Source organism: Protopterus annectens, chromosome 17.part0, assembly GCF_019279795.1.
Source record: "Protopterus annectens isolate FY-2018-M chromosome 17.part0, PAN1.0, whole genome shotgun sequence".
Classification (NCBI taxonomy): Eukaryota; Metazoa; Chordata; order Ceratodontiformes; family Protopteridae; genus Protopterus; species Protopterus annectens.
The window spans coordinates 85855061-85881754 of NC_056751.1; the positions used below are offsets into that span (position 1 = coordinate 85855061).

A 26694-nucleotide genomic window follows, 5' to 3' on the forward strand; every position below is an offset into this window, starting at 1 on the left:
AGGTCAGACAGGACAGGCCAAGGATGATTTTGATAGCTCCAGATTGGCCTCAGCAACACTGGTACCCACTTCTAAGGAGTCTTGTAAAGAAGCCTCCATGGCCTTTACCTCTGATTCCTCATCTGTTATCTCAGAAGGACGGTCATCTGCTCAATGTCAAGCTTCAATCTCTTCATCTCACGGCTTGGCATATTCTGTGTTGAAGCATGGTAGGTCTCAGCTTCCTCAACAAGTTTTAAATGTGATTATGGAAGCTAGAAGGCCTAGTACTAGGAGAAAAATGGAAGAGATTTTTATTTTGGAGTACAGCAAAGAATTTGGAGATTTCAGAGCCTAATTTGAGTGTGGCTCTTCAATATCTTTCTGAATTATTGGACAAAGGTTTGTCTTTCTCTTCCATAAAGATTCATGCTGCAGCAATTTCAGCTCACTATGATTGTGACCCACCTTTGTTTTCGCATCCTTTGTTCAAGCAGTTTCTTAGAGGGCAAAGAATATAAGACCCCCTACTCCTGCTTGGGATCTCAATTTTGTGTTGGAAAAACTTACTCTACAACCTTTTGAGCCTGCAGCTACTGCTGAATTGAAATATTTGTCATGGAAGACTGCTTTTCTGTTGGCTATTACTTCTGCAAGAAGGGTGTCTGAGTTACAGGCCCTTATGGCAGTAGAGCCCTTCTTGATTTTCCATAAGGACAGGGTATCATTATCCTTCCTTTATTGGTTTCTAGTGTGGCTTTAAACCAAACTATTCATTTGCCTACGTTTTTTGCAGATCCTCAAAATAAAGGGGAGAAGATTTTGCACACTTTAGATGTACACAGGCAATTTATTTGAGCAGGACTAAAGATTTTAGGCAGTCTCAGCAGTTACTTGTTTCTTTTGCTTTAAGTTCACAGGGCAAGCCTGTGTCAAAACAAACTATTTCTAGGTGGATTGGCTTTTGCATTGCATTTTGTTATTCCCATCATGGCAAAGAGGTTCCAGCTGGGATTAGGCCTCATTCCACTAGGGCTACTGCCACTTCAACAGCATTTCTAAGGGGTGGCAACTAAGGATATTCTGGAGGCAGCTACTTGGAGTTCAGTGCATACTTTCTCTAGGCATTATCACCTGCCTATATACTCTAAGACTAGAGCTGGTTTTGCCACAGCTGTTTTACAAGGCATGTTGTCAGCTCCTGCTACTTTATAATTTGCCAGCCTCCCTTACCTCTGCTTTGGGATTCTACCAGGACTGCAGCAGAACATAGTACAGTTTTGTACCTACCATAAATGTAGATGTTCTCCCTCCTTCCCTCTGTGTATCAGGGTTGTTGTGTAGGTGAGTTTACATGCTTATATTTTTTGTATATATTTATGTATATATTGTACATGTTTTTTGGTGCAGGTTGTTTTTGGGACTTGTCTTTTTGGGTCTTCTGACATCTGGGGCAAGAAAAGACTGAGGAAATGACGTCGGTCATGCGATTAGTACCTGACGTCTAAGGCGCCATGACCGGCGCCAGCCTTATACTCTATCAGCGACTGGGACGCGGACTATACCCAATTGTCAGGACTGCAGCAAGGGAATCCTCGAACATCTACATTTATGGTAGGTACAAAACTGTACTTTTCCATATCTAGATGACTGGCTCCTTACTGCTACTACCAGGCATCAACTCCTTCAAGCCAGGGACTGTACAATTACAATTTGTGCCCAGCTAGGCATTACTATAAATTTCGAAAAATCTGCCTTATTGCCCTGTCAATGTATTACCTATATAGGAGCAGATTTAGATACAAGAAGTATGTCCGCAAGGCTACCGCCAGGCAGGGTGGCCACAATTCGGCAGCAAGTTCATATCATCATGCAATGCAAAAGGGTACAAGTCAGGTTGGTCTTTCAAACTCTAGGTTATATGGCAGCGTCAATTCTTCTGATACCTCTGGCCCGTTTTCACATGAGAATTCTTCAGTGGCTTCTTTTCACACGGTGGTCCTTTCAACAGCTCCCCATGTCTCACATGATCATGATTACAGAAACATGCAAAAGGCACCTTTCCTGGTGGATGGTCTCCCCACTAGTGTCTCAGGGCAGACCATTCATCCAGCCCCCTCCGGTTGCCACAGTGACCACGGATGCCTCACTGATAGGGTGGGGGGGGGCATTATCAGGGCAGGACAGTCCAAGGCACTTGGCAGCCTCACGAGTACCATCTGCACATAAATGTCTTGGAGATGAGAGCCGTGCTCCTAGCATTGCAAGCTCTTCAGGACTCTTTCCCTTCCTTGGCCATTGCAATTCAAACGGACAGCATGTCAGTGGTGTGGTACATCAGCAAGCAGGGCGGAATCGTGTCCTACCCCCTATGTCGAGAAGCACTCAGACTCTGGCAGTGGGCGATTTCCTCCCAACGATTTCGATTGCGACGCACTTCCCTGGGAAGTCCAACGTCATAGCGGACAGGCTTAGCAGAGCTATTCTCATGCCTCACGAGTGGTCTCTGAATCAGATAGTTGCGGATCTGATCTTCCGCAAATGGGGACAGCCTTGCTGAGATCTGTTTGCCACCCCCTACAACAGCAAATGCAGCAACTACTTCTCCCTTGTACCGCTTCCCGGTCACCCTCCCAGAGACGCTGTAGTCCACGATTGGCCTCAGGGACTTCTTTATGCCTTCCCGCCGTTCCCTCTTATACCCAAACTCATACATTAAGCTATTCCATTGGGTTGCAAAATGATCCTCATTGCCCCCTACTGGCCTCGACAGATATGGTTTCCGTTCCTGCACCGTTAACTCCTCGAGCAGCCCTGGACTCGGGATCCTATTCCAGACCTGCTGATTCATCAGTCAAGAGAGCTGCATCAATCCCTCCCAACACTCCGGCTCACAGCTTGGTTGATCCAATTCCAACCCTAGCCAGGCTTCCCAGCATTTCCCCGGCCGTGCGTGAGATTGTCTCCTCTCCCAAATCCGCTACTAGGAAGACTTATGCTAGCAAATGGAAACATTGCTCTTGTTGGGCAGAGGCTAGGAACATAGATCCCTTTTCAGCCCCAGTTCACGAAATCTTGGAGTTCGTAACAGAGCTTTTTCATTCTGGGTCCGCTTCTGCCACAATCAGGGTTCAACTAGTGGCCATCTCTAACTTTCGTGTTGGGTTTTCTAATCTAAACATTATGTCTCATAAGCTGTGTAAAGCCTTTCTCAGAGGGACTACTCTCCTTAGGCCCCCAGTGAGAGATCCCCCTCCTCCTTGGGACCTTAATTTGGTACTAACCTCCTTGATTATGCCCCCTTTTGAACTGGCAGCATCCTGCTCCATTAAGTTTCTATCTTGGAAAACTTTCTGGTAGCTATTACCTCAGCCAGACGTGTCTCGGAACTTCAGGCACTAAGTGTTCGTCCTCCGTACTTAGTTTTTCATAAGGACAGGGTTGCTCTGAGAACTAATCCCTCCTTCCTTCCGAAAGTCTGCTCAGAAAATAATCTAAACCAATCTATAGACTTCCCGTGTTTTTCCCCAACCACACCAACAAGGCAGAATACAAATTACACCTTTTGGATGTTCATAGACAATTGCGTTTTTACCTGCATAGAACGAAGGATATAAGAAAGGTGGACCAACTTTTCCTTTCCTATGCTAGGGGCAAACAGGGTCTTCCAGTTTCCAAAGTGACCCTGTCCAGGTGGTTGTCTCACATTATTACCTTCATCTGTCAACTAAGAAACAGAGTTGTCTATCAAACCGAAAGGTCATTCTACTAGGGCTTTGGCCACCTCTGTAGCCTTCCAGTCTAGGTTGCCCATGGACTCTATCTGTGTCACTGCCACATGGGCAAATCCTCATACCTTTATTTCTCATTACAAGTTAGACATGGTCTCCAGGAGTAGAGCTAACTTTGGTTCCACTGTTCTGAAGAGTCTGTTCCAATGAGCCGCCCAGGATCATAGGTGCTAGGGACGCTGTCCCAACAAGCAAGAAATGAAGGCAAGATAGACAACTTAACATAAAGAAGTTATGTAACTACCATAATGTTCCATGTTAGTTGTCTTCATCTCACCTTCTTTCTTGTGTCCCCCCCCCCTCCATCACCCTGTCCTATTGGACCGAGAGGAGTCCAGGTTTCACTGGCTGAGTGTTCTCTATTTTGTTTCCTCTACTGACTTAGAAATTATGACAGGTAGGTTTAACCTTCTGATTGGAGGGGTTTCATTCTATAGCTATGGCTGGGGTTAGCCATTTCAAACGAGATCTGGGTAGCTAGCGCTAGGCATCATGAGATAAGGGGTAGCCTCGAGCTAGTAAACAGCTCTCAAGCTATAGAAGATGGCCGAGTCGGAGCCGAGGATCGGCTCCAATCCCAACAAGCAAGAAAGAAGAAGAGATGAAGACAACTAACATGGAACATTATGGTAGGTACATAACTTCTTTTTCCTGGGCTTGGACAGTGCTGTTTTAATCTGTGCAGCAGTAATACTGGGTGCCTGGCAATCTACTGGTATTGTGACTGGTCCCTTGGGGGGGGGGGGTGAGAGGGGTAAAGTTGGCACTGAATCTGTCAGCCAGTATAGTGGCAATATCTGTTGGCTCGGTATAGGAGGTACCATTGCGCAGTATCTCAGAGCAAATCTGGGTATTGCTGTGGAGATTCTTTACATAACTATAGAAGGCCTTGTGGTTGTCTTTACTATCTGCTGCAATTCTGTTTTCATAGCTAGCTTTAGAGGATTTGATGAGGGATCTCAACTTTTTGTTGAGGCTGATAAGGGAGTTTTTCCAGTCTTGGGACTTCACTTTATTCCGTATCAGTTTCCTCCTCCTGTTGTAGAGTTTGTTTATGTCAGGGGACCATCAGATTGGCTTCCTTTTTTTGGAGGAGAGCGTGTTGGTTCTATTGGGTGTGGCGAGATCCATGCACTTGTGTATGTGTTCATACAGTGCATTGGTGTATGATTCTGCAGTCATGCAACTGATCTCCATTTGCATGGGTGCAGTGAAGTTAGCCACCTCTGTTTTTAGGAGCCCAAAAGTTAGCTTTGGAGAAGTTTTTCATGGTGGTTACCTTTGCGGGGGGAGGGGGGATGTGGATTTCTAAGGTGATTAGTTTGTGTAAGATTTAATATGGATATGTTATTGTTCAGTAAGGCAGAGTACCATGTTGTATCACATCTGAACAGGAAAAACCCTGCTGATTTAAAGCCTTCGTTGACATAGGGGCAGGCCCCTATGTCCACCATCTTTCTCAGTCTGGTTCCATTTTTTTACAATTGCAATCCACCACAGGATTAGGTGTCACTGAAATGAACTGCACAGCTGCATTTAATAATACCACAAAGTAGGTCTGAGAAGTCTATAGATTTTCACTTACAGGATATTTTATCAAATTATACTGTATCCTGAAATCATTATATGAGTTTTAATAGCACTACAAAAGTTGGACAACAGAGACTGCAGTTGGTGCAACTGCCAAAGAAAAGTAATCCAAGCTGAAGGTGTAGTTGAATCGTTAGATGAGCTGAGGCTTTCTTCAATTTTAAAAATGACTTCATGGGCTTAACTGTTAAATGTTTTAAAAGTAAACTTTATAGATAACCATCTCATGACTGTTTAAGATAAGAAAACTGACAGAATAGGTGCCACCAGGACCAGCACATATCACATAGATTTGATTTTCCAGAAGCAAGCTGCTGAGAGTAGCTGGTTTTATAGGCCCCCAAAGATAAGTCATCTCTTTGTCTGAGAAAGTATAGCGCCTGGGCCATCTAAAGCCTTATACAGGGAAAGATGTCAGGGACTTGATTGGCTTTAGCACCTTCTGTGGTGAGGTTGCATCCTACTCCAAGGCTGAAGTCAGTCCCACAGGTTTAAAAGTTAGTCAGTATTTGCTTTATGTTTTGTTTGTGCAGAGTCTTCCATTGAATTTTATGTAAACATTGGTCCAGAATAGAAGATGCCTGAACTTGGCATACTATTAAGGAGGCTTTGAAGTGAAAATGCTTCCTCTGCACTTTTTCAGCCAGTTTTAGAAGAGCAAAGGAAAGCGTGTTGCTTATTCCTCAGTGTATGTCCACTGTTCAAATGTTCCTGAGACCCTGCACCCATTTCTGCTTCTCAAGATGTCTGTGTGCAGTTTCAAAAGAGGCAGATGAAGGATTTAGGACTTGGTAGACAACCATAAATTTCTTTGTAACCTTGTTTCACCATCTGTTGTGCTATCACAAAGTTTAAAACCGTGTTTAACCCCAGAATTTACTGTAGTGCACTTCCTGGATTTGGCAAAAGAGTGAATGCATCTTCTGGCCCTAGCTATAATATAAGCCTCGTCTCTCAACCCTCTTCCAGCAGTTTCAGTCCATTATTCAAATGTATGTTCCCAGATAGTGTGGGCATTGCCTCCCTTGGAAGCAGCAAAGTTACAACTATGGTGACATCAGCTACTAAACTGGAAGTGGGCATTGCACAGTGTATCCTGGATTCTGTGTATGTTTTATTGAGATCTTTTGCAAATGCAGGATCTCTGGATGCATGACTTAAGTCTGCATCTCTTGCATATTGCCTTGAATATAAACTCCAAGCTGCTGCTTAGATTCTGAAACTTTTTTTTTGCCATAGCAACTAGATTTATATTGAATTGATGTATTAAATATATTTCTTTGGATACACCATTGGTTCTTTCGCTAAAATAAAAGAGTGCTACCCCCCAGCCCCCTTGCATTTTTTTAGTTTTCTAGAAGTGTAAAACATTTCTGAATTGAAAGAAGATCCATTACTGTATCTCTTTACATAAGATGCATCACCACAGCAAAGTTAAATGCACTTTAAATTTTCACTTCTAGATTTTTTCTTTCCATCCTTTTAGTCAAGTCAGAACATTGACAGAATTCTGAATTTGACAGCCTTTTTGTCCTGCTGTTTTTCCACTAACTGCATGATGTATATGTATTTTGGTATATCAGCCTTATGTTAACTTTAAATTTGCTTTATACTTTCAAACTAACTACTTGTGTCTTGATTAGTTTGTCTGTGTTTCTCTAACACTTGTTCTGTAGCCTTTTTAAGTAATGTTCTGTCATTTCTTAGGGTCCGTTCATTCTCCTGGACTTCCTAATCATGTTTAGGTACAGAGTTGTTACACTTCTTGTTAGTGGAGTTTGCATTTATTCATTTTTCTCAGTTTGTGGGTTACTTGAACCATCACCATTGGAACTGTTAAGTGGTCATCCGATACCTCTGTTACATATTTGTTAGTGTTAATATATTACTCTCCTATTTGCAAGGAGTAATTGTTTATATTAATTTATAAATGTTTTCTGATTATTTAGAACAGTCTTTTCTGTTGCTATGGGCATTTAATAATCCTGATTAATAACCGGGTTGTAATTTAAAAATGGTGTTTAAAGATATTTTGTTGGCATATACACATAATGTATATCCAGTTTTGTGCCGTAATAGGAATCCATATTGTGGCGTCACCACTTCCTAACAACTTGTATGCAAGGTCCTGCTCTCCTGGGTCCTGCTCTAACCTATTTACTTCTCATCTTCTAGTTATCATCAGTCATTACAGTGACACCTCATGGCTGTTACGTCATGTCCATCTTCTGGGCAGTCGCTTGGAACGAGAAGGTATGTGAAGTCGTCTGAGCTAAGAAACCTACCTTCTTACTGTAAATGGCCCTCTTTCAATTCATACCTTGGACATATATACCATATACTGTTGTACTGCTGGTGCCTTTGTTATTATTGAAAACCCTAACTACATAACCACTTCTTTTGTATGTTTTATGGGAGATTTTATTTTAGCGTGGCCTTGTTTTAATGTGAATTGTCATAGCTGTGTTATCTTATTTACACTCTGAGTAAGTTATGATTCTAAAATATAGCTGCTGCTTCTTAACCAGGAAGCAGAAAACAGATTTAATGCTAGTGGGACAGCCAAGACTAAAGTCTGCTTATATAGAACCCCGTCAGGGTGACATTTACTTCTATAATTTCATACAGTGGCTTGATAACATCTGGCCTCTGTCCTAGATGCAGAAAAAGATGCTGCCCTTATGTACAAATTTATATTGAGATGATCTGTAAAGAAGATGTGTGAGATATCCATCATTGCAGTAGGTCTTCCAAGAAGTCAGCTGCGTAATAAAGACTAGTCATGTGAAAAAACATCCCATCTTCCTCCAGTGGAGTATATATTTGATTGAGTTTTCCTTTTCCTGCAAGTCTGAAAAAGAATAAATTGGAAGGCATTTTTTTCTGATTACAATTTTATATACCTCTATCCAGGTGTATGCTTTAGAATACACTTATTTTTTTGCATCTACCACATTAGGCAGTTCCTTTGCATACCAGAAGATAAACTACTAAACATTTGCCACTGTAACATCATCTTCAGTGAACGGATTTCTTCCATGAAGAACTTAAGAATGCACTTGCCAGCTGAACATATACTACTGCAAGACCAGCAGTAGTATATGTTCAGCATGACACCTTCATTGGCTGACACTATGGGAAGGGTTACTAGTGGTGATTTGCCAGATTTTGTTAGGCGTAATCCCTGAGCAGACCATCTTCGAAAGATTTACTAAACAACTGGTTTTGTCCTTGAAGACCCATGTTACGGTGAGTACCTCACACTATTTATTATATTTTGCCCCTGGAAAAAAATAAAGATAATGCAATGCAAGTTTGTTTTGCGTAGATTGTCATGTGCCATCAGCCAATATGGCAGACTAATGTGAGACTAACATTACCCTTACAGTAGAAATGGTGATACTGCTTGAAACAGTAAGCTGGTAAGAGACAACGATTAGAAGGCAAGTCCATTTCCTGTACTCCTGCAAGTCGGTCTCAGAGGTTTTTTGTTAGGGTAAATGTCCTCCACGAAGTATACTTTCAGCATTGTCAGTTAATTTTGTAGTTGTGCTGTGGCATTGACCTTTTTACCAATGTCAAGCATTTGGTTCTTTACACTGAGAAATAGTGCCAGATTCAAAAATGTGAAGTAATAGCAACTGCCTTGTTCATAGGTGAATATGAGACTAGCTGCCTTGAAGGGCCATTTTATGCCTAGCCAGTATCCTGAGGTCAGAATGAACCTTGCACCTTATGTTTATAAGGTGATGACCTTAACCATAATGCCAGACCCACACACCCCATAATGGTTCTACTGGGGATCGAACCCTGGACCTTCCGTGAGTTGGGCATATGTGATTACCACTACACCTAGAGAACCTTGTGTATTGAGTTATTTTAAAATTAATCTATTAATATATTGTGCCTTTGGGAGTCTGTATGAAGACTGTGCATAATATACCAGGGTTTAAATTGAAGCATAGAAGTCTAATGTTTTATAAAATCTGAAGTAAACTGACATTTTTATTTACTGTCTCACCCAAGCTTCTCATTGTGGGCCTCCCTTCCCATGTACTTAAAGCTGAAGGACTGTTTTCATACATGGATTACATTTTCTCTGTTTTGAGAAATTAGCACAAACTTTATGCATTGTAGTGCATTTTCTTGGAATTGAATTTTCAGTTTCATTTTAAATATTGAATATTTCAACCGATTTTATTTTATTTTGCTTTGTTTACTACGTTTGTCCAACTGGGTTTAGTAAAGAAACCCTTTTCAGCAAAGGCCTGGAAAGAAAATCTTATTTTGCTTTGTTTACTACGTTTGTCCAACTGGGTTTAGTAAAGAAACCCTTTTCAGAAAAGGCCTGGAAAGAAAATCTCCAACATATTACAAATATTTTTAGTGATACATTCAGTAATATACATGATCAGACAGTAAATAATATACATAGGTAGGTACTAGGCTATCAGCTCAAGGGCCTAAGTAAGCCTAGCCAACAAGGTTCCCTGGCTTACGCCACCCGAGAAAGTTATTTTCCTGTGCCACTGTCGAGCAGAGCCACAGAAGTGATCCCCGGGTGTATTTCCTATTTCCCATCCACTTGTCAAGATTTTTCTTGAAGAGTGCTAATAAGGAACTTTGCTTGACATAGATGGGTAGCTTGTTCCAGAGTATGGGAGGTCTCTGGAACAGGAATCTATCCCTCCAGCATGTCCTGTATATTGTGGTAACCAGATTTAGGTCCCTAGAGCGTGTAGCTCGAAGGGATTGGGATTTATTTAGGTGTAGCGTGTCCAACAGCTTTGGGTTTGACATAGCTTTATATGTTAGGCAGAGATCACCTTGGAGTAGGCGATATGCTACGGAGTAAAGCTGGAGTTTTTTGAGACTGTCAGTGTAGGTCATCTGTTTGAGGCCAGTAATCCTCTTTGTGAGGTACTTCTGTGGCCTTTCCAGCTGCTGCAGATGAGGTACATTCCAAAAGGGGCATTGTACTCTATAATGGGTCTGAGTGTCGAGTACATCAACAGTTACATATACATTTGCTAATTAGACTGCATTCATATGAAGGTAGAGGTAGCTATTACAGTATAAAATATACTTATCTAATAGAGGTGGAGCTTTGATCATTTGAAGAGGTATATTAGTGAGGTTTGTCAGATATTAGATTGTGCGATTAGTGCTTAGAAATCCAAAGAATGTGAGGTGAGGGAAGGAACTAGGCAAGGCAGAAAATGTTAGTTAAGAGGTGGAGTGCAAGGCAGGTTCAGAAACAATTTTTAGTAGCAAGAGAGAGAGAGGTGTGCATGTATGTCTGTGTATAAATATATATGTATTCACACACACACACACATATATATATATATATATATATATATATGTGTGTGTGTATATATATGTATGTACGTATACACACACACGTATCCCATTCAGAAGCTCGACTTTTCAATGTCAGATTTCATATGGTCAGAAACATATGATTGACTTTTCAATAAGTCGAATTTAAGAAACCAACAAAAATCGACGTTTTTGCAGGGGGCAAGCCCTCCTGCACCCACACAACCCCTGCATATTATATACACCAACTCGGAGATCGCACTACAGTGAGGAAAAGGGTAAATTCCCCCTGTCACCACTGTACCACGATCTCCATTCAAAAGCTTCAACTTTCCAAAAAGTTGATCATATGGTATCAACCATATGAGGTTCGACTTTCTGAAAAGTCGAGATTCTGAATGAGACCCGTATATGTATATATATATATATATATATATATATATATATATATATATATATGTGTGTGTGTCTCTTTGTATATGTTATTTATTTATTTGGCATTTGTTGACAGATATAGTCCGGCTGGGCTAGTGCCCTTTTTCAGCGGAGGCCCAGGGAGAAAAGCTCCACAGTACAATTAAGCAAAAATTAACAAAGAAGACTTAATATACAGAAACAATACAATAACAATTACAGGACTGTAGTGAGGACAAAAAATATACAGTAGAGAAAACGAGTAGCTGTTCTTTTGGGTGCAGGTTAAAAAAATCAGTAAGAAATACATTTAGTATAAGATATTTATCTGGAGGCAGGTAGTGGCAGTAAGCTAGCAAAAAGAAAATACCATAAGGATAGTCCTCCATTGAGAACTGTGCTTTTCAAATGCTTATGTTTTTCAGCAGTAATGTGCGGGAGTGTTAATTATGAGGCAGTTGCATGTGAGATGTAGGCATCATGTTACCAGAAGTTAGGAAGTGAAGAGAATGATTAGAGGTAGGTGACTGTTGATTAATTTGTTAGAGAGATGAAGAGGGGAAGGGAGGAATAGGTAAGGAGAGATGAAGAGGGGAATGGAGGAATAGGTAAGGAGAGATGAAGAGGGGAAGGGAGGAATAGGTAAGGAGAGATGAAGAGGGGAAGGGAGGGATAGGTAAGGAGAGATGAAGAGGGGAAGGGAGGAATAGGTAAGGAGAGATGAAGAGGGGAAGGGAGGAATAGGTAAGGAGAGGAAAGAAAGTAATGTGGGAGAGAGGGAAGGATTCAGGTGGGGTGACTGCAGAGACAAGACTAGCTGCTGTTGAGGTAATTTTTAAGAGAGACGAGAGGATAGGTTAGGGCAGAAGGAGGGCTTATTCAGGATAGAATGGATAATGAGAAATTGTGGAAATAAGAATTGATTGGGAAACTCAAGCCAGTTGAGAGTGTGACAGTGGTGTGATTTTAAGGGCAGATTAGCTGCAAACCTTGCTACTTTGTTGTAGGTAGTTTCAAGTTTGAAGAGTGAGGGAGAAAGTACGCTTGGGCTAGTGAAATTCTGGAGTTTGGTGTGAGGAATCTTTTATTTCTGTACAGAAGGCCAAACTTGTGGTGGGTTTTCTTGATACAGTGATGTACATGGAGATCAGATTTAAGTTGCTGTATGATTGCTCCAAGGAGTTTGGTGTGGGTATTGGCTGTTGTAGTGGTAGTGTTAAGGGAAGAGATGGTGAAAGAAGATTTAATGTAGTAGAGAGATTTAGGGAGGAAAAGAAGCTGTTTAGCCTTTTTAGGGTTTAATATGAGTTGGCTGTTAGCCATGTTTCATAGTTTCATAGTATAGTACTAGGTATCTGCCCTGGGGCATTTGTAAGCCTAGCCATAGTGATGTGGCTTTTGCCACCCCATGAAATGGTAAAAAAATGTACAGAATAAATCTAGAATACTGTGCCTCTGTCTAGTAGTGACACAATGAAGGTCCCCTTATATAATAGAATTAGTTTACTGTGCCCCTGTCTAGCAGTGACCCAGATGTGACCCCTGGGGTAAATTTTCGATCTCCCATCCACTCATCAAGATTTCTCTTGAAGAGGGTTAGTGAGGGGCTCTGCCTAATACGAACTGAGATCCTGTTCCAAAGCATGGGAAGCCTTTGGGTTTTGAATCTATCCCTCCAGCATGTCCTATTCATACTTGTGCCGAGGTTTAAGTCTTTAGCTGTCGTGGTCCTGATGGATTTGGATTTTTTGAGGTGGAGCATGTCCATCAAATCCTGATTGGACATGGCCTTTTACGTCAGGCAGAGATCACCCCTGAGCAGGCGGTATGCCACTGAATAGAGCTGAAGTTTCTTTAGTCTGACGGAATAAGACATATGTTGGAGACCCTTGATCCTTTTGGTGAGGTACTTCTGTAGTCTCTCCAGCTGTTGCAAGTGCCGGGTGAGGTACATACCAAATGGGGCATTGTACTCAATCATGGGTCTGATGAGGGAGGAATATAAGGGTACAATGACATCCTTGGATCTGGATGTGAATCCCTTCATGATGAGGTGTGCAAGGTAGAATGTTTTTCTAACCACTTTGGCAACGTGGGTGTCAAATGAGAGGTCGCTGTCTACTTGGGTCCCTAGGTCTCTGATTACTTTTTCCGTACTCAGTCGGTTGCTGTCTATGTGATAATTTGTGGGTACTTTGTTTTTTCCAAAAGGGATGACTATACATTTTTTGGCATTTAGTTTAAGGCCGTGACTACGGCACCAGTTCTCCGTTTCAGTGAGGCCTTTTTGTAGGATGTGTGTGTCAGCTGGTGTATCGACTATGGCGCCTAGTTTGCAGTCATCTGCGAACTTTGTCAGCCACAGCCCTCCCATGTTTGCTTTAACATCTGAGAAATAAATGCCGAACAAGAGGGGTCCCAGGACAGATCCCTGTGGGACACCACTTGTGACTGGCTTTGAGTCTGACATTGCTCCAGCGATTTTAACTTTATGGGTTCTGTCCTGTAGCCAGTTTGCAACCCATCTAGTGACATAGGGGTTTACTTTTAAGCTGTTTAGCTTATCTATGATGCCTGAGTGGGGTATTGTGTCGAAGGCCTTAGCCAAGTCCAGGTATGCTGTATGGACTGCTTTGCCCTCATCAATGGCTCCAGTGACTGTTTCGAAAAAGTCAACCAGGTTTAAAAGGCAGGAGCTGCCCTTCACAAAGCCGAACTGGGTGGGGTCAAGTGTCTGTAGGTCCCCTATGTCTCTGTTTATGAGTTCCATAGTGATTCTTTCCATAGCTTTGCAGACCAGGCTAGTTAAGCTTATGGGGCAGTAGTTTCCAGGGTCTGTAGAGGCACCCCCCTTGTGGAGTGGGACCACTGTTGCTGTACGCCAGTGTAGAGGTACATAACCCGAAGTAAGGCTAAGATTAAATAGCATTTTTATGTGTGGGTTTAGCTCCTCTTGGAGTTCTCGTAACACGCACCCCGGGATACCGTCAGGTCCCATTGATGCTGTGTTTTTTGCTTTGTTTAGGGCGGTTCTCACTTGGACATCTGAGATGACAGGGAGATTACATTCAGCTGGGATAAGTATTTCTTCTTTTGGGGGTGAAGGAGGCGTGAAGTTTGCACTGAACCTGTCAGCCAGAATGCTAGCAATATCTGTGGGTTCAGTGTATTTTTTGTTGTTGTGAACCAACTCAGAGCATATCTGAGGGTTTCCACCCAGGTTTCTAACATAGCTGAAGAAGGCTTTGTGGTTATCTTTAGTGTCCTTAGCTATTTTTCTCTCAAAGTTTGCCTTGGATGGTTTTATGAGAGAACATAGTTTTCTGCTAATGTTGATCAGAGACGTCTTCCCTTCATGGGATTTCGCTCTGACGTGCAGTAGCTTCCTTCTTTTGTTATACAATTTGTTTATGGCTGAGGTCCACCAGACAGGACGCTTACATTTGGTGGAGAGGGACTTGGATTTGTTTGGGATTGCATGATCCATGCATCCCTGGATATGTCCATAGAAAGCATTTGTGGAGGATTCGGCATTGCGGGATGTGGTATCCACTGGCACAGTGGGCTTAAAGGATGCCATCTCCTTCTTAAGAAGAGTGAAGTCTGCTTTTGAGAAGTTTTTCACTGTGGTCTTTTGTGCTGGGGGTGGACGTGGGATATGTATATCCAGGGTGATTAGTTTGTGGTCAGATCTCACTAGTGAGGGGTATACTTCCGATGTGGAGCATTTTGTCCCCATGTTTGTGATGATCAGGTCTAGTATATTTTCTCCCCTAGTGGGAGAGGTGACTAGTTGTTCCAGTGCATTTGAAATTATGAATTCCAGGAACCTTTGGGCTAGGGTATTAGGGCTAGAATAATGTACCCAATCTATGTTTGGGTAGTTGAAGTCTCCCAGTATGATGGTACTTTGTGATGCATTCATATCCTCCAATGTCTTCAGGAAGGCTGAGTGGGGTTCTTGAGATTGGGAGGGTGGTCTGTAGCATGCTACCAGTTGTATAGCAGTTTTGCCTATGGTTAGTTGCTCCTGTATGGTCTCTGTTGCTTCATGTGTTGCTACTAACCTGGAGGTGTGGGTGTCCTTTATGAATATGGACACTCCCCCTCCCTTTGTGGTTCGGCCCAGGTTTTGGGGCCGAAAAGCATGATACGAGGTATAGCCTGGTAGTGCTGTGGTGCTCTCAGGAGCCTTGAACCAGGTTTCAGTTACTGCACAGACGTCGATGTTCTCCATGCTGAGGAGTGCATCAAGTGCCTGCATCTTGAGATTTAGACTTCTGGCGTTGAGCAGCATTACCCTTAGTTTTTTTCCATTTTTGTTTTCTAAGGAGGTGGGTTTGTCTTTTGAGCCTTGCCTAAAAAAGGCATTATGGGGGTGGCAAGAGCCTTAGCCAATATCCGGAAGCCCAGTGGTGACAGGTGTAAGCCATCCCTTGCGAAGCAGCGTGGCTTGTCCAACATATCATCTCAGGCAGACAGATATTGGATCCCCTTAGAATGACACCAGTACTCGAGCCAATTGTTGAAGCTGATCATCTTGTCTTTGTATTGTGGTATCATTCTTGGTGAGGGCAAGATGCTGCTCAGGGTCAGGGTCATACCAGCCTGGGCTACATAATCAGAGAGCTCCTCTATGTCTCTTTTCATGTAGTCCAGGGAGGTACGTCTCAGGTCATTCACACCAGCATGGACAATGACGGAGTCATATTTGTACTTGCTTTGGAGTGACCTGAGTGCGTGTGTTATGTGGCGGATCCTAGCCCCCGATAGACAGCTCACAGTCACCTTCTCCTTGTTCAGCCTGGTCAGTGGGACATCAGTGTGTCTGACTATGGAGTCACCTATTACTAGTGTATCAGGCAAGGTGTTTGGCCTTAAGGGCTGCGATTGGTCGACACACTGATTTATTGAAGTATGTGTTGCATGTGTTTTGTTTTGAGGTGGTGGATTTTTGGATGTCTGCTTTGGGAGCCTCTGTTGTTTTGGTAAGTTTTTTATTAGAGCCTCCGAGTATGTCTTTGTGTTTTTATGTGTTTGGTTTGCAGTTCTGGTGGATTTTTGGATGTCTGCTTTGGGAGCCTCTGTTGTTTTGGTAAGTTTTTTATTAGAGCCTCCAAGTATGTCTTTGTGTTTTTATGTGTTTGGTTTGCAGTTGTGGTAGGTCTATGTGGGACTGGGATTGTTGTGTGTGTGGTTGCCATCTCCTCTTGTCTGGTCATGCCAGCCCTGAGTTGAGAGAGTTCAGCCTCCAGTTTGGCTATATAGTTGCATCTCTCACATGTAATTGTGTTTGTTGGGAGGAGGAGAGGGTTGTCTGTGTACATGAGACAATTGTAGCATTGTCTCAAGATGCCCAGATTGACCAGCTGAACTGGAGACGACGCCAGTAATCGACCACTCGACATGCTAGAACAGTATAAGGGGGTGGTATACCTTTAAGGGAGGTGGGTATTCACAGGGGTGGTAAGTAGATGTAGTGCTTTACTTAGTACGAGAGTGCTTACTTAGTAGAGAAGTATTGAGAACAAGTGCTAGGCTTATAATACAGTGAGTAGTCTGGTTTTACTAAGAGTAGAGCTTCCTTAAGGGAAAATTTGAAGAACAGACTTGGCGGAGCCAGAAAAAGTTTAACCTTGTTTAACTGCGCTATGCATCACAAGAAAGCCGTGCAAACGCGGATTTTAAGCAGTGGACTACGAAAGAGCTAGGAATGGTCCCAAACAACCAATTACTACAGCTTCTTGTGCTGAGGTCACTTCCCCAAGGACAGGTAGGCTGCTCAAGGCTCCCCACTCCCACTGGTGAGCAAAGAAACTTCCTTCTATCCAAGTAAGGTAATGGACAACACGGGAACTACACCACAGCCCAGAATACAGCAATGCCTGTAAACTGGTCTAAACTAGTCGAGGAAGGCGGGAAAACAAGGATTATTTTTTTTTTGTTTTTTTGGTAGAAACACACAGAAAATGCAGAGACAGTGATAAATTTGTTACACAGGCTAGCACACTTTAGTGGGCAGCCTCCACAGTTAAATTAAACAAACAAACAAGCAAACTTTCGATCAAATTCGACTAAATGTAACTTTAAGTGCAGATTTTAAAATAATGCAGCAATCAGTTAAAAAACAGTTCAGGCTAGTTCAAAGTAAGCTACAGAAGCTATTTCCAGTGAAAAAAAAAGCAAAGATACTTAAATCCAGAAGGTAGTCGCTTTTTCGAGTTCCTTGCTGCTAGGACCACTCTGTAAACCCACGTGGAGCTTGTCTGAGCAGTATAGTACAGTGAGGTTAAAAGATGTTTTTGTCAGGGTGAGCAAGTCAGAGGGGTTGTCAGTAGTGGAGATGACTGAGGAGTCGTCTGCGTACTGTATGAGGGATGACTAAGGACAGGAAGAGCGAAGTTGGTTAATAAAGATGTTGAACAGAAGAGGCCTAGAACTTAGCCTTGTGGGACCCAATTATGATGGGGAAATAGGGGGATAGAACAGAGAGCCGTTTGACAGATTGCTGTATATCTGTGGGATAGCTGTTAAACCAGTACATAGTTGGTGGGATGAGATTAAGTTCAGACAGTTTTGAGAGGAGGATGGAGTGAGAGAGAGTGTCAAAAGCTTTGAAAAGATCTAAGAAGAGGCAGGACACTAGTTTATTATTGTCTCTGGCAAGGGTGATGGAGTTTGTAAAGGAAGTTAGTGCAGCAGAGGTGCTGTGGTGGGGGGTGGAAGCCATGCTGGGTAGGGATGATCAGGTTTTCTCGAGTGAGATGGGCCATAACTGGTTTGTGAACACAACATTCAAGGATTTTAGAGAAGGGAGAGAGTATGGAAATGGGTCGATAATTAGTGAACCCTACTGAATTTCCACCTTTGTGTGTTGGTATGATATGGAATTTTGTACAAAGAGCTGGGATGTTAGATTCTGTGATTGAGAGGCTTATGAGGATGGAGACTGGGTATGCAATGGAATTAGCAGCTGCCCTTAGGAAGAGAGGTAGTAAGTTGTTAGCTGAGGGGGAGCATGGTTTGAGTTTGAGTAGTTTCCTTTTGACCTAACTGGTTGGGATGGGTTTTAATAAGAATGGGCTGTTTTGTATAAGGGGGGTGGTGGGTGGTTGGTAGGATTAGTAGTTTGCACAAGTTTGCTGATGGCATCAGTAAAGTATGAATTGAAGATGGATGCAGTTTCTTGGGGTGTGTTATTGGGGCAGGGGTTGGGTGTAGAGGGATTACCGGGGTGGAGAATTTGGTTAACAGTATTCCAGATTTTTTGGGGGTTTCTCGGGTCAGTAATTAGGGGTGTGTGATAGAAGTTCCTTTTTTTAGTGTTAATGTTTTTTTTTTTTTTTTTTTTGGTTAGGTTTCGGAGTTCTCTATATTTTTGGAGGTATGTGAAAGATTTAGTCTTTAATCCAGAGTTTCCAGGCAGAATCTCTTTTATGGATGAGAGACTGCGTAGAGTTAGTGAGCTAAGGAGAACAGTGTGATTTGACTCTGACTGTTCTGAGAGGGGCAAGGGTATTAAGTGTATTTAGAAAGATGGAGTTGAATTGAAGAACAACTTCATCCAAGAGGGAGGGATGAAAGACAGGACCAGCTGATTGCAGAGAGATAATTATTGAAAGTATTAGGGTTTAAAGTTTTAGATTTCAGTTTTCTTTAAGTTTGTGAGGTCGAGAGAGGTGTGGGGAGTATCTTAGGATGCGTATAGGGGAGTGGTCACTTATTAAATGTGGAAGATATTGAAGATGGTGATGGAGATTAGGATGGGAGACCAAAATCCAGTCAAGGAAAGAGTAGGTATTAGTGGGTTTATGAAGAAAAGTGGGAGAGGACATAAGTTGGGTGTAACCATATAGGTGGATGCTGGTAGTAGAAGTGTTAGACATGAGGGGAAGCCAGTCGATGTTGACGTCGCCTGATGCTGCAGTTTCATTAGGTATATTGTCATTCATCCAGTGAAGAATTTGCTCTAGTATGGGTATGTTTTCTCCAGGGGGTATGTAGATGGCAGCTGTAGTTATGGTTTTATGGTCATTGAGTTTACAGTTACCAATAATGAGTTCAGCAGGGTGAAAAGAGGGGGGTGGAGTAGTATGGGAGAAAAAGGTTAGAGGTCTGAGTACATGATGGCAACACCTCCTCCTTTTTTATGAGTTCTATCAAGATGTAGGATGTTGTATCCTGAGGGGAGAAATTCAGTGTTAGTGTTATGAGGTTTAAGCCATGTTTCTGAGAGAGTGCTGAGCTATCTAAGAGTGGAATTCAGATGTCTTGTTAAGGATGCTGTGGATGTTTATTAAGTAGAAGGAGAGGTGTTAGAGACTAGAATTAGATGCCTGTGAAAGTGTGTGTTGCATTGATAGGATGAGATGAGTTAGTTTGGGCCAGGATTGGGATGGATATCACCTGAGAGATGAAGGATGTTGTGAGGCTGGAGGAGAAAAGCTAAAATGGTGTAGGGTGGGAGAACTTTTTGTTTAATTTTATTTTGTGGGGAGATAGCTGGAGACCATTTGATCTTGGGGAGTGTGTATTCAGTGCAAGAGAAGAGTGCAAGTGATGTTGGAGAGGAGTAGTTTTAATTGGTATTTGTAGTTTGTTGAGAGGAGGTAGAGAATGTAGGTTTAGCGGAGTGTGATAGGAGGGAGAGGTTAGGTGAGAGTAAAAGAAGTAGGGATGATCAGAGAAGGAGGAACATGTTGAGGGGTAAAGTGTGAAATGGGATTGTGTTGGGAGTGTGGACGAGAGAAGTTATGTGGGTTTAGTTTAAACAGGCAGAATGGGGTTAGTGGGTATGGGCAGATGGGTGGGTGTATAGTATGGTAAGCAGTGGGAGGTGTTAGTTAATAGGGGTTAGATCAGATTGGCTGAGGTTTACAGGACGTAGTAGTGAAGAGGGGAGGAGTACAGAAGGTTATCTATAAAAGTAATAGATGCAGCAGACGAGCCAGGTAGAGCAGCAGAGAAATAGGGAAGATTGAGGATTAGTAGCAAGAATTAAAGTTGGTAAGCTAGAAGTGAGTGGTGGGAGCTGTAAGACAGAACAGAAATGCTGGAATAAGAGGAAATTTGTAGCTGTAGTAGATTAGAGAGTACAGGGTATTATTGGAGAGAAGATGGAGAGTGACACCAAGATAAAACAGATAAGTGTGGGGGGTGGGGGTAGAAGGTGTTCTGGTGACATGTGTCAGTACCAGTGTATGCTACACAAGTAATTGTAAGATAGTTGAACAGATTAAAACATGCAAGTACTGCATAGTTGGGTTTCCACAGTATTGGAGGGGCTAGTAGAAGGAGGTAGGGAGTTATGAAGTGGTAAGTAGGCTGGGTAGATTGAAAAAGCAGTACAGGAGATATAGGTAGATAGGAGGGTAGGCAGGTAAGTTCACAAACTGTTAACTACATAAGAATGTTGACAAGCTATAATGCAAGTAACGTAAGATAGGTTAGCATTTCAACAGACTGTATACATATATGTACAAATTCAAAACAGTTTAGTTCCATTCACAGTCTGGTAAAGCTTCTGTGATTAATCTGGAAGATAGGTAGTAAAACATTCAAATCATCTAAACTATACTAGCAGTCTAGCAGCACTTCTGAGTTCTTCAAGGAAAATAAGCGTCTAGTACCTGGCACTGTAATATTTAAGGAAATAAGTACACTTCTAGAAAAGCAGAGATACTCTGGTCGCAAGCTTAGCAGTAGATTTTGTGAGGTACACTGGTACTACAAACCTATTCAGCCACCTAGCCAACACTAATTCAGATACATTTACAGTATAAGCTCTTTAAATGCAAATTTACCAGTAAACTTCATGAAGTACGCTGCAGATACAAATCTTTACAGCCAACTAGCCAACGCTAATTCAGATACATTTACAGTGTCAGCTCTTTTAGATGTAAGGAAAGTAGAGAGAATTGTAATACAACCAACCAAATCACATAATAAGCTGCCACATAGGGGTAATATGCGAGTACGAAAAACTATTACAGGGGATAACACTGTAAGGCTAGTGCACTTTGGTTTGAACTATAGCATAAGCTTTGGGAAAGGAGGGCTTTATAATTCTAAAGTGTAGCCTAAAAACAAAAAGTTATGCAAGCAATAAATTGTTGAACATTTTAAGAAAGTTGTAACTGTGCACACACACATGAAAAAGTTTCCCACCAGAACAAATCCATCCTCAAACCCTTTTTCCCATGGGGTCGGGGTGTCACCTCAGTAGTAACCGTCATCTCGAGTCAAGGTTTACACTGCCAAGTGACCAGCCTTGCCATGGTTGATCTATAGATATATATATATATATATATATATATATATATATATATATATATATATAGATATATAGATATATATATATATATATATATATATATATATATATATATATAAAATATAGATTATATTGACACGAAAAGATGGCCATCATAAGGTTTGTATTTGAAGTATAGGAGTGCTGTTGAATAGTGTCAAAAAAATAATGAATATGGCTGAGAGATGCAATTAAAACCATTTAGACATTGATGAAAACTGATTGCAGGGCATAGGATTCTGAATAAAAGAAACTGTGTTACAGCAAGCTGAAGATAACAGTGACATTTATCCTAGAGGTGTACAGGAGCAGATTCATTGATTTGATAGGTGAAGTTTTAGTTGTGTTTTAAATGACACTGCATTCTTAATGGATTTCAGTGGTAGTGCGATGTGGTCCCATAGTTGTTACTCTATTTGAATACAGAGAGTCAACTGTAGAATTAGATTATTTGATTATACCAATGATTTTTCTGTAGAGCATAACATTCTGTTGGGGAGTAATGTTTTAAGTTGGTAAGAGCTGGACAATGTTCTGGTTTCTGGAGAAGTCTGTATTGTAGTTAACTGAGAAAGAGCTAGGTAATGTGATAGTTCTAACCAGTTTAATTTTCCGAGGCAAGGCAGTGGTGTGTTCTGTTGTACTTTACAGCAAATTTGGCAGTTTTGTAATGCTCAAGTATGGACAGTTGTGAGACTTGGGAGTTTTGTGAAAACTGGGGCAACATAGATGATCGCTGGTAGTTAGAAAGAGGATTTAAATCTTGTATGTTAGTGAAGTAGATTTTTACTCCATATAATGTACCTAGTTTTTGATGATTTCTTTTTGAACTACATGTGATGCATGGTGGTCATAATTTCAGTTTATCATTATGACGACACCCAGTAATTTTGTAGTGTTTACTTGTTCTAGCATGTTGTTGGCAGAGATAGTTTTGGTAGAGGTGTGTTTTAGTGTGAAAGAGTAGTAATTTTGATTTTTAGGGTTTAGAAGTAATTGTGAATTATTTAGCCATGTTTCAGTCAATAAGAAACATTGTTTTGTAAAGTCATGGAATTTAGAGAGAGGTTTATCGGAACAGATTAGGGTGAAGGCATCAACGTATGAAACTAGGGTAGCATTTATGTAGCAGCATACAGGTCATTGATGAGTATGTTTAAATGTATGGATCCTGGTATAGATCCTTGTGGGACACCAATACTCACTGTCAAGAAGGTGGATAAATTATTTTTTTCCATTTCTGTGCTTGTGCTCTATTTGAGAGGTAGCTTTGGAGCCTTTGCAGTGAAAAGTTGATGAGCCCTAAGGATGAGTGTTTATGTAAGACTTTCTGGTGGCAGACATTATCAGAAGCTTTTGATAAGTCTAGGAAGAAGGTGGAGACTAGGCTTCTGGCATTTCTGTGGGTGTTGTGACAGTATTAACTAAATTCAGCAAAGCAGTAGTTGTGCTGTGATGAGGACGGAAGCCATGTTGGGTAGAAGACAGAAGCTGCTTACTTATTAGTTAAGTTGCTTAAGAATACATTTTCTAATATTTTTGGCAGGAGACAGAAAATGGCAATTGTCCTGTAGTTTGAGAGATCTGTGTTGATTACACCCACATATAGTGGAATAATTAGTTATCTGTATTGATTCCATCCTTGTGTAACGGAATAATGATTTTTTTCCATATTGAGTGGGACTTTATTTTCAGATATGGATTGATTTCTCAGAATTGAAACTTTATGTGCAATAACATCGGAAGATATTTGCCAGGTAGACTCTCAGGGGCACTTGCAGTAGGCTTTAATTTTTGAGGTATTTTTGGTGGTATCTCTAGGAACTGGATGGGAGGATAAATGTTGGAGTAACCTGCATTTTTTTCTGTCATTTTGGACACAGAGCTTCATTACAGCATGGTTGGTTCCTGTATATGTATTTCCTGCTGTGTTTGTAATGTTAGCAGAGAGAAGTTGAAAATTATAAAGTACCTCCACTTTTTTTTTTTTTTTTTGATGAGAGAAGACTGTAAAGTGCTACAGTGAGTCTTCACAAGAAGTTCCATCTGAAGGAGATTGCAGCACAGTTCCGGTCCTGTTGATTGCTTTGGCAGTAGATTGAATCACATAAATAAGCAAGAAAATTAGTAGAGGAAATTAGGTAGTGTCATGCTCTCTTAAGAGTCTCTCACTGATACGTAAACGTTTATTGAACCCTTCAGGTCTTCTGTCATTGTATGTGGAGGAAAATGCTAAATAGCTGCATTAGTGAACTAAAAAGAATATTAAGTGTAACTGCTCACAAACTAAATCAGGTATTCAAGTATGAGAATGACAGAAATGTACAGTCTACAGAAAATGATGTTTTATAATGAAAATTGGTCAGACTGAATGTTATATTAAAATTAAAGTGCTTCCAGAATGTATGTACCGTTTTAAAAAAAAGTGCTGGAGCATTGGTTGACATGAAAAGTAGCGAAATGTCAGTGTTTAAATACCCAGTCAGTCTTGAATTAACAACTTTTATGTCATTTTTGCATTTGCATCATACTCTCGCGTCATGTGGCGCTACTGGCGATAGTGCAAGCATTCCATACAAAGAAAATTGGAGTGATTCAAGGATTATTATATAGCAAATGGTTACAGGGGCTCTCTGTCATCAGTGTTTTTGTTTCACACCAGATCTGCCCAGTTACTGCTTCCACCCAAATGGCCCATTCATTCTATAAGGGTGGGAGAGCCAGGCATCCCTCAGTTAGGAGATAGTCTGAGATGCCTTATTAGCCGATTTGTCGTCGTCCCCATGGTGAGAATTGAATGGCAGGGAGTGGGTTCACCTACCTTCCCGTGTTGGAGCATCATCCCTCTAATGCAGTGGTTCATGGAGTTCTGCTTTTGTGCTGCCAGCTGAAGGGAATATGCCTCCGCATGCTGTGTCGACTTGCGTACTTGCATGTAGACAGTACATGCTCACAGGTTCATGCTGTATTGGTGTAACATTTTCTTCTGTTTCTTATCACCTTCTTAGAGGAGAACTTTGACATACAGAGCATTAAAGGTTCCCTTTGCTAAGAATACACCCACTCCGGTGACCTAAACACAAGAGGACCCCCAGCCGACCTAAACACAAGAGGACCCCCAGCCTTAGTAAAAATTAATATTCAAGATGCCATGATACACAACAACTTCTTATCTCAAAGACTGCCCTGTATCTAAATAAACTCTCCCTGTCATTTAATCTCATCCAATTAATCCATACCGTCAAGAAGGAGCTGGGTGACCTAGTGGGCACCCAGAAGTCCCAGCATGGATATGGGGCGTAAAGTTCTGTGATGGCCAGTAGGTCTTGATGTTGTTCACCAAACCTGCAAACTTGTGAAGAAAATTATGAAAGCTAAGTTGAAAGTAAGATTGTGAAAGTCAAGAAAGCCAATGAAAACAGTGAAGCAGAAGACAGGGCTAAACTTCTTGGGTAATTTGAACATGCTTTTATTGACAAACTGCAGAAATTGGTGGTTAGCACAGGCAACATGAATGCCAAACGCATGTATTTTCACAAAGCCTATGAACAGTTGTGAAATGTATATAAAATATAGCAAGGTTACGCTGGCTGTAGGATTCCTAGTAGCCACAAGATATAATGAAGCCTTCATCATAAATGTAACATAAATTGATGCCAAAAGTATTGTACCCTGCTGTTAATGATCACTTAGCCTTTTTTAGTAAAGGAAGCATTGTGATCACAACAACATGTGATGAAATTGTAAAATGTTTATCCATTTGTAGGTAAGTGTTTAAAGATCACCCCAAAAATTATGTTGTGATGGTGATGAGATTCAGCCGTGAAGACATGACAGATATGGGTGACATTTTTAGCATTGAAACTGAGACAACAGCTCCTTACAGCCCACAGAGTAATGAACTTTTAGAAAATCATAAAACATTCTCAGAAATTTTGTTAAAAGTAAAACAAAACAGCACTTTTGATGAGGTAACTGCCCTAGGATGGGCTCTTATGATGAAAAGTTCCTTACACCTGAGTGTGCTTTGACGATTGCTTGGAACAGCATATCTCTGCATTACGTTGCACACACAACAATTTCCAAATCAAAATGTCAGGCATGATTCAAAGAGCCATATGAATGCAGTTGCAGCCTCCTGATATAAGCTATGCGGTGAGGGACAAATTTGGGCAAACATGCATACTCTGTAGAGAGGAAGTGTCTTGGAAATTTCATTGGGCAAGATAGCATGGTGACCACTGTGAAAGAGTTACATGCGCACATGCGGAATTGCACAAGGTAATGGAAATTTATACAGTGGGAATTGTTTCAGGTTGGGCAGTACTGATTGTTACATGATCTGAATCGGTCTTAACACTGCAAGTGGAGTAGAATCATCTAACAGCAATACAGAATATACCGTTAAAAACAATAGTCCTGTGCTCTTCTGTAGTGAATAAGCATGAATGCCTTTACCCAAAGTCAGAGCAGGCTGTGTTAAATTTGTGGACAGGGAATTTGTCATCTCCCACAGAGAAGTCCATGACCAAGCAGGAAAGGCAGAAGATAAATACAGAAACTGGTGCAATGTGTAACATTAGTTGAAACTTGAAAATCTTAATATTGAGTCACTGGGTAATGGGCAAAACAACTGAGATCAAGATGATGATTTGCTTGAAATGGAAAATGGCTATGTTCTTAATTCAGAGTGAACTAAGCAATTGAAGAGCAGTCTATGGACATGTTAAACAAGTTTTTCATTGGGTTGGTGTGATAAACAACCATGTGATCCCACCAGATTATATGTGGTCTATGGGACTAGGGGCTCATGATCCATGCTGCTGTTACCAGTTTATGTGTGAAGGTACAAGATTTACATCTGATGGCAAATGCATTCTTCTGCCTGTAGCATTAGTCAGCACCCACTACACCCAGATATACTTTACATTGTGGAACTGAGAATTCTGATCCCTATTTCCACATAATTTTATCCACCTCAAATTGAGCCCAGTCCCTTCTAATGTAATCATGCCAACAGTATCTGAAAGCCAGTTAAGATTTTTTTGTGCACATAGATATGCACATTTTCAGGAAGAGGTTGCTTGTCTTTCTCTTGTACGAACACCGCATTGTGTTTGCAGTACAGCTTCTACCAGTTAATATATCAAAAGCACAGTTTCTACCCATGAAAAGTCACCCATTTCATTTGTGCATGGTAGCAATAGCTTGAGCAGTAACTCTTTGAAAGGTAACAGCCAACAGTTATCAATGAACCCCTTCATAGGATCATTGGTTCATATGTAA

The 26694-nt window shown here is 41.3% G+C and overlaps 1 protein-coding gene across 4 annotated transcripts in view; it reads left to right on the forward strand.

Moving 5' to 3' along the window:
- ZBTB5 (zinc finger and BTB domain containing 5) overlaps positions 1–26694 on the forward strand; it is a 240953-nt gene that overhangs the window by 184996 nt on the left and 29263 nt on the right. For 2 of the 4 annotated variants that reach the window (XM_044059433.1, XM_044059435.1), the window contains exon 2: positions 7536–7613. The exons of the other annotated variants lie outside the window; for them this stretch is intronic. In XM_044059433.1, the coding sequence (XP_043915368.1) occupies positions 7564–7613 (50 nt within the window). In that variant the 5' untranslated portion in view covers positions 7536–7563. The remainder of the gene's footprint in view (positions 1–7535; positions 7614–26694) is intronic. 4 annotated transcript variants of the gene reach the window in all.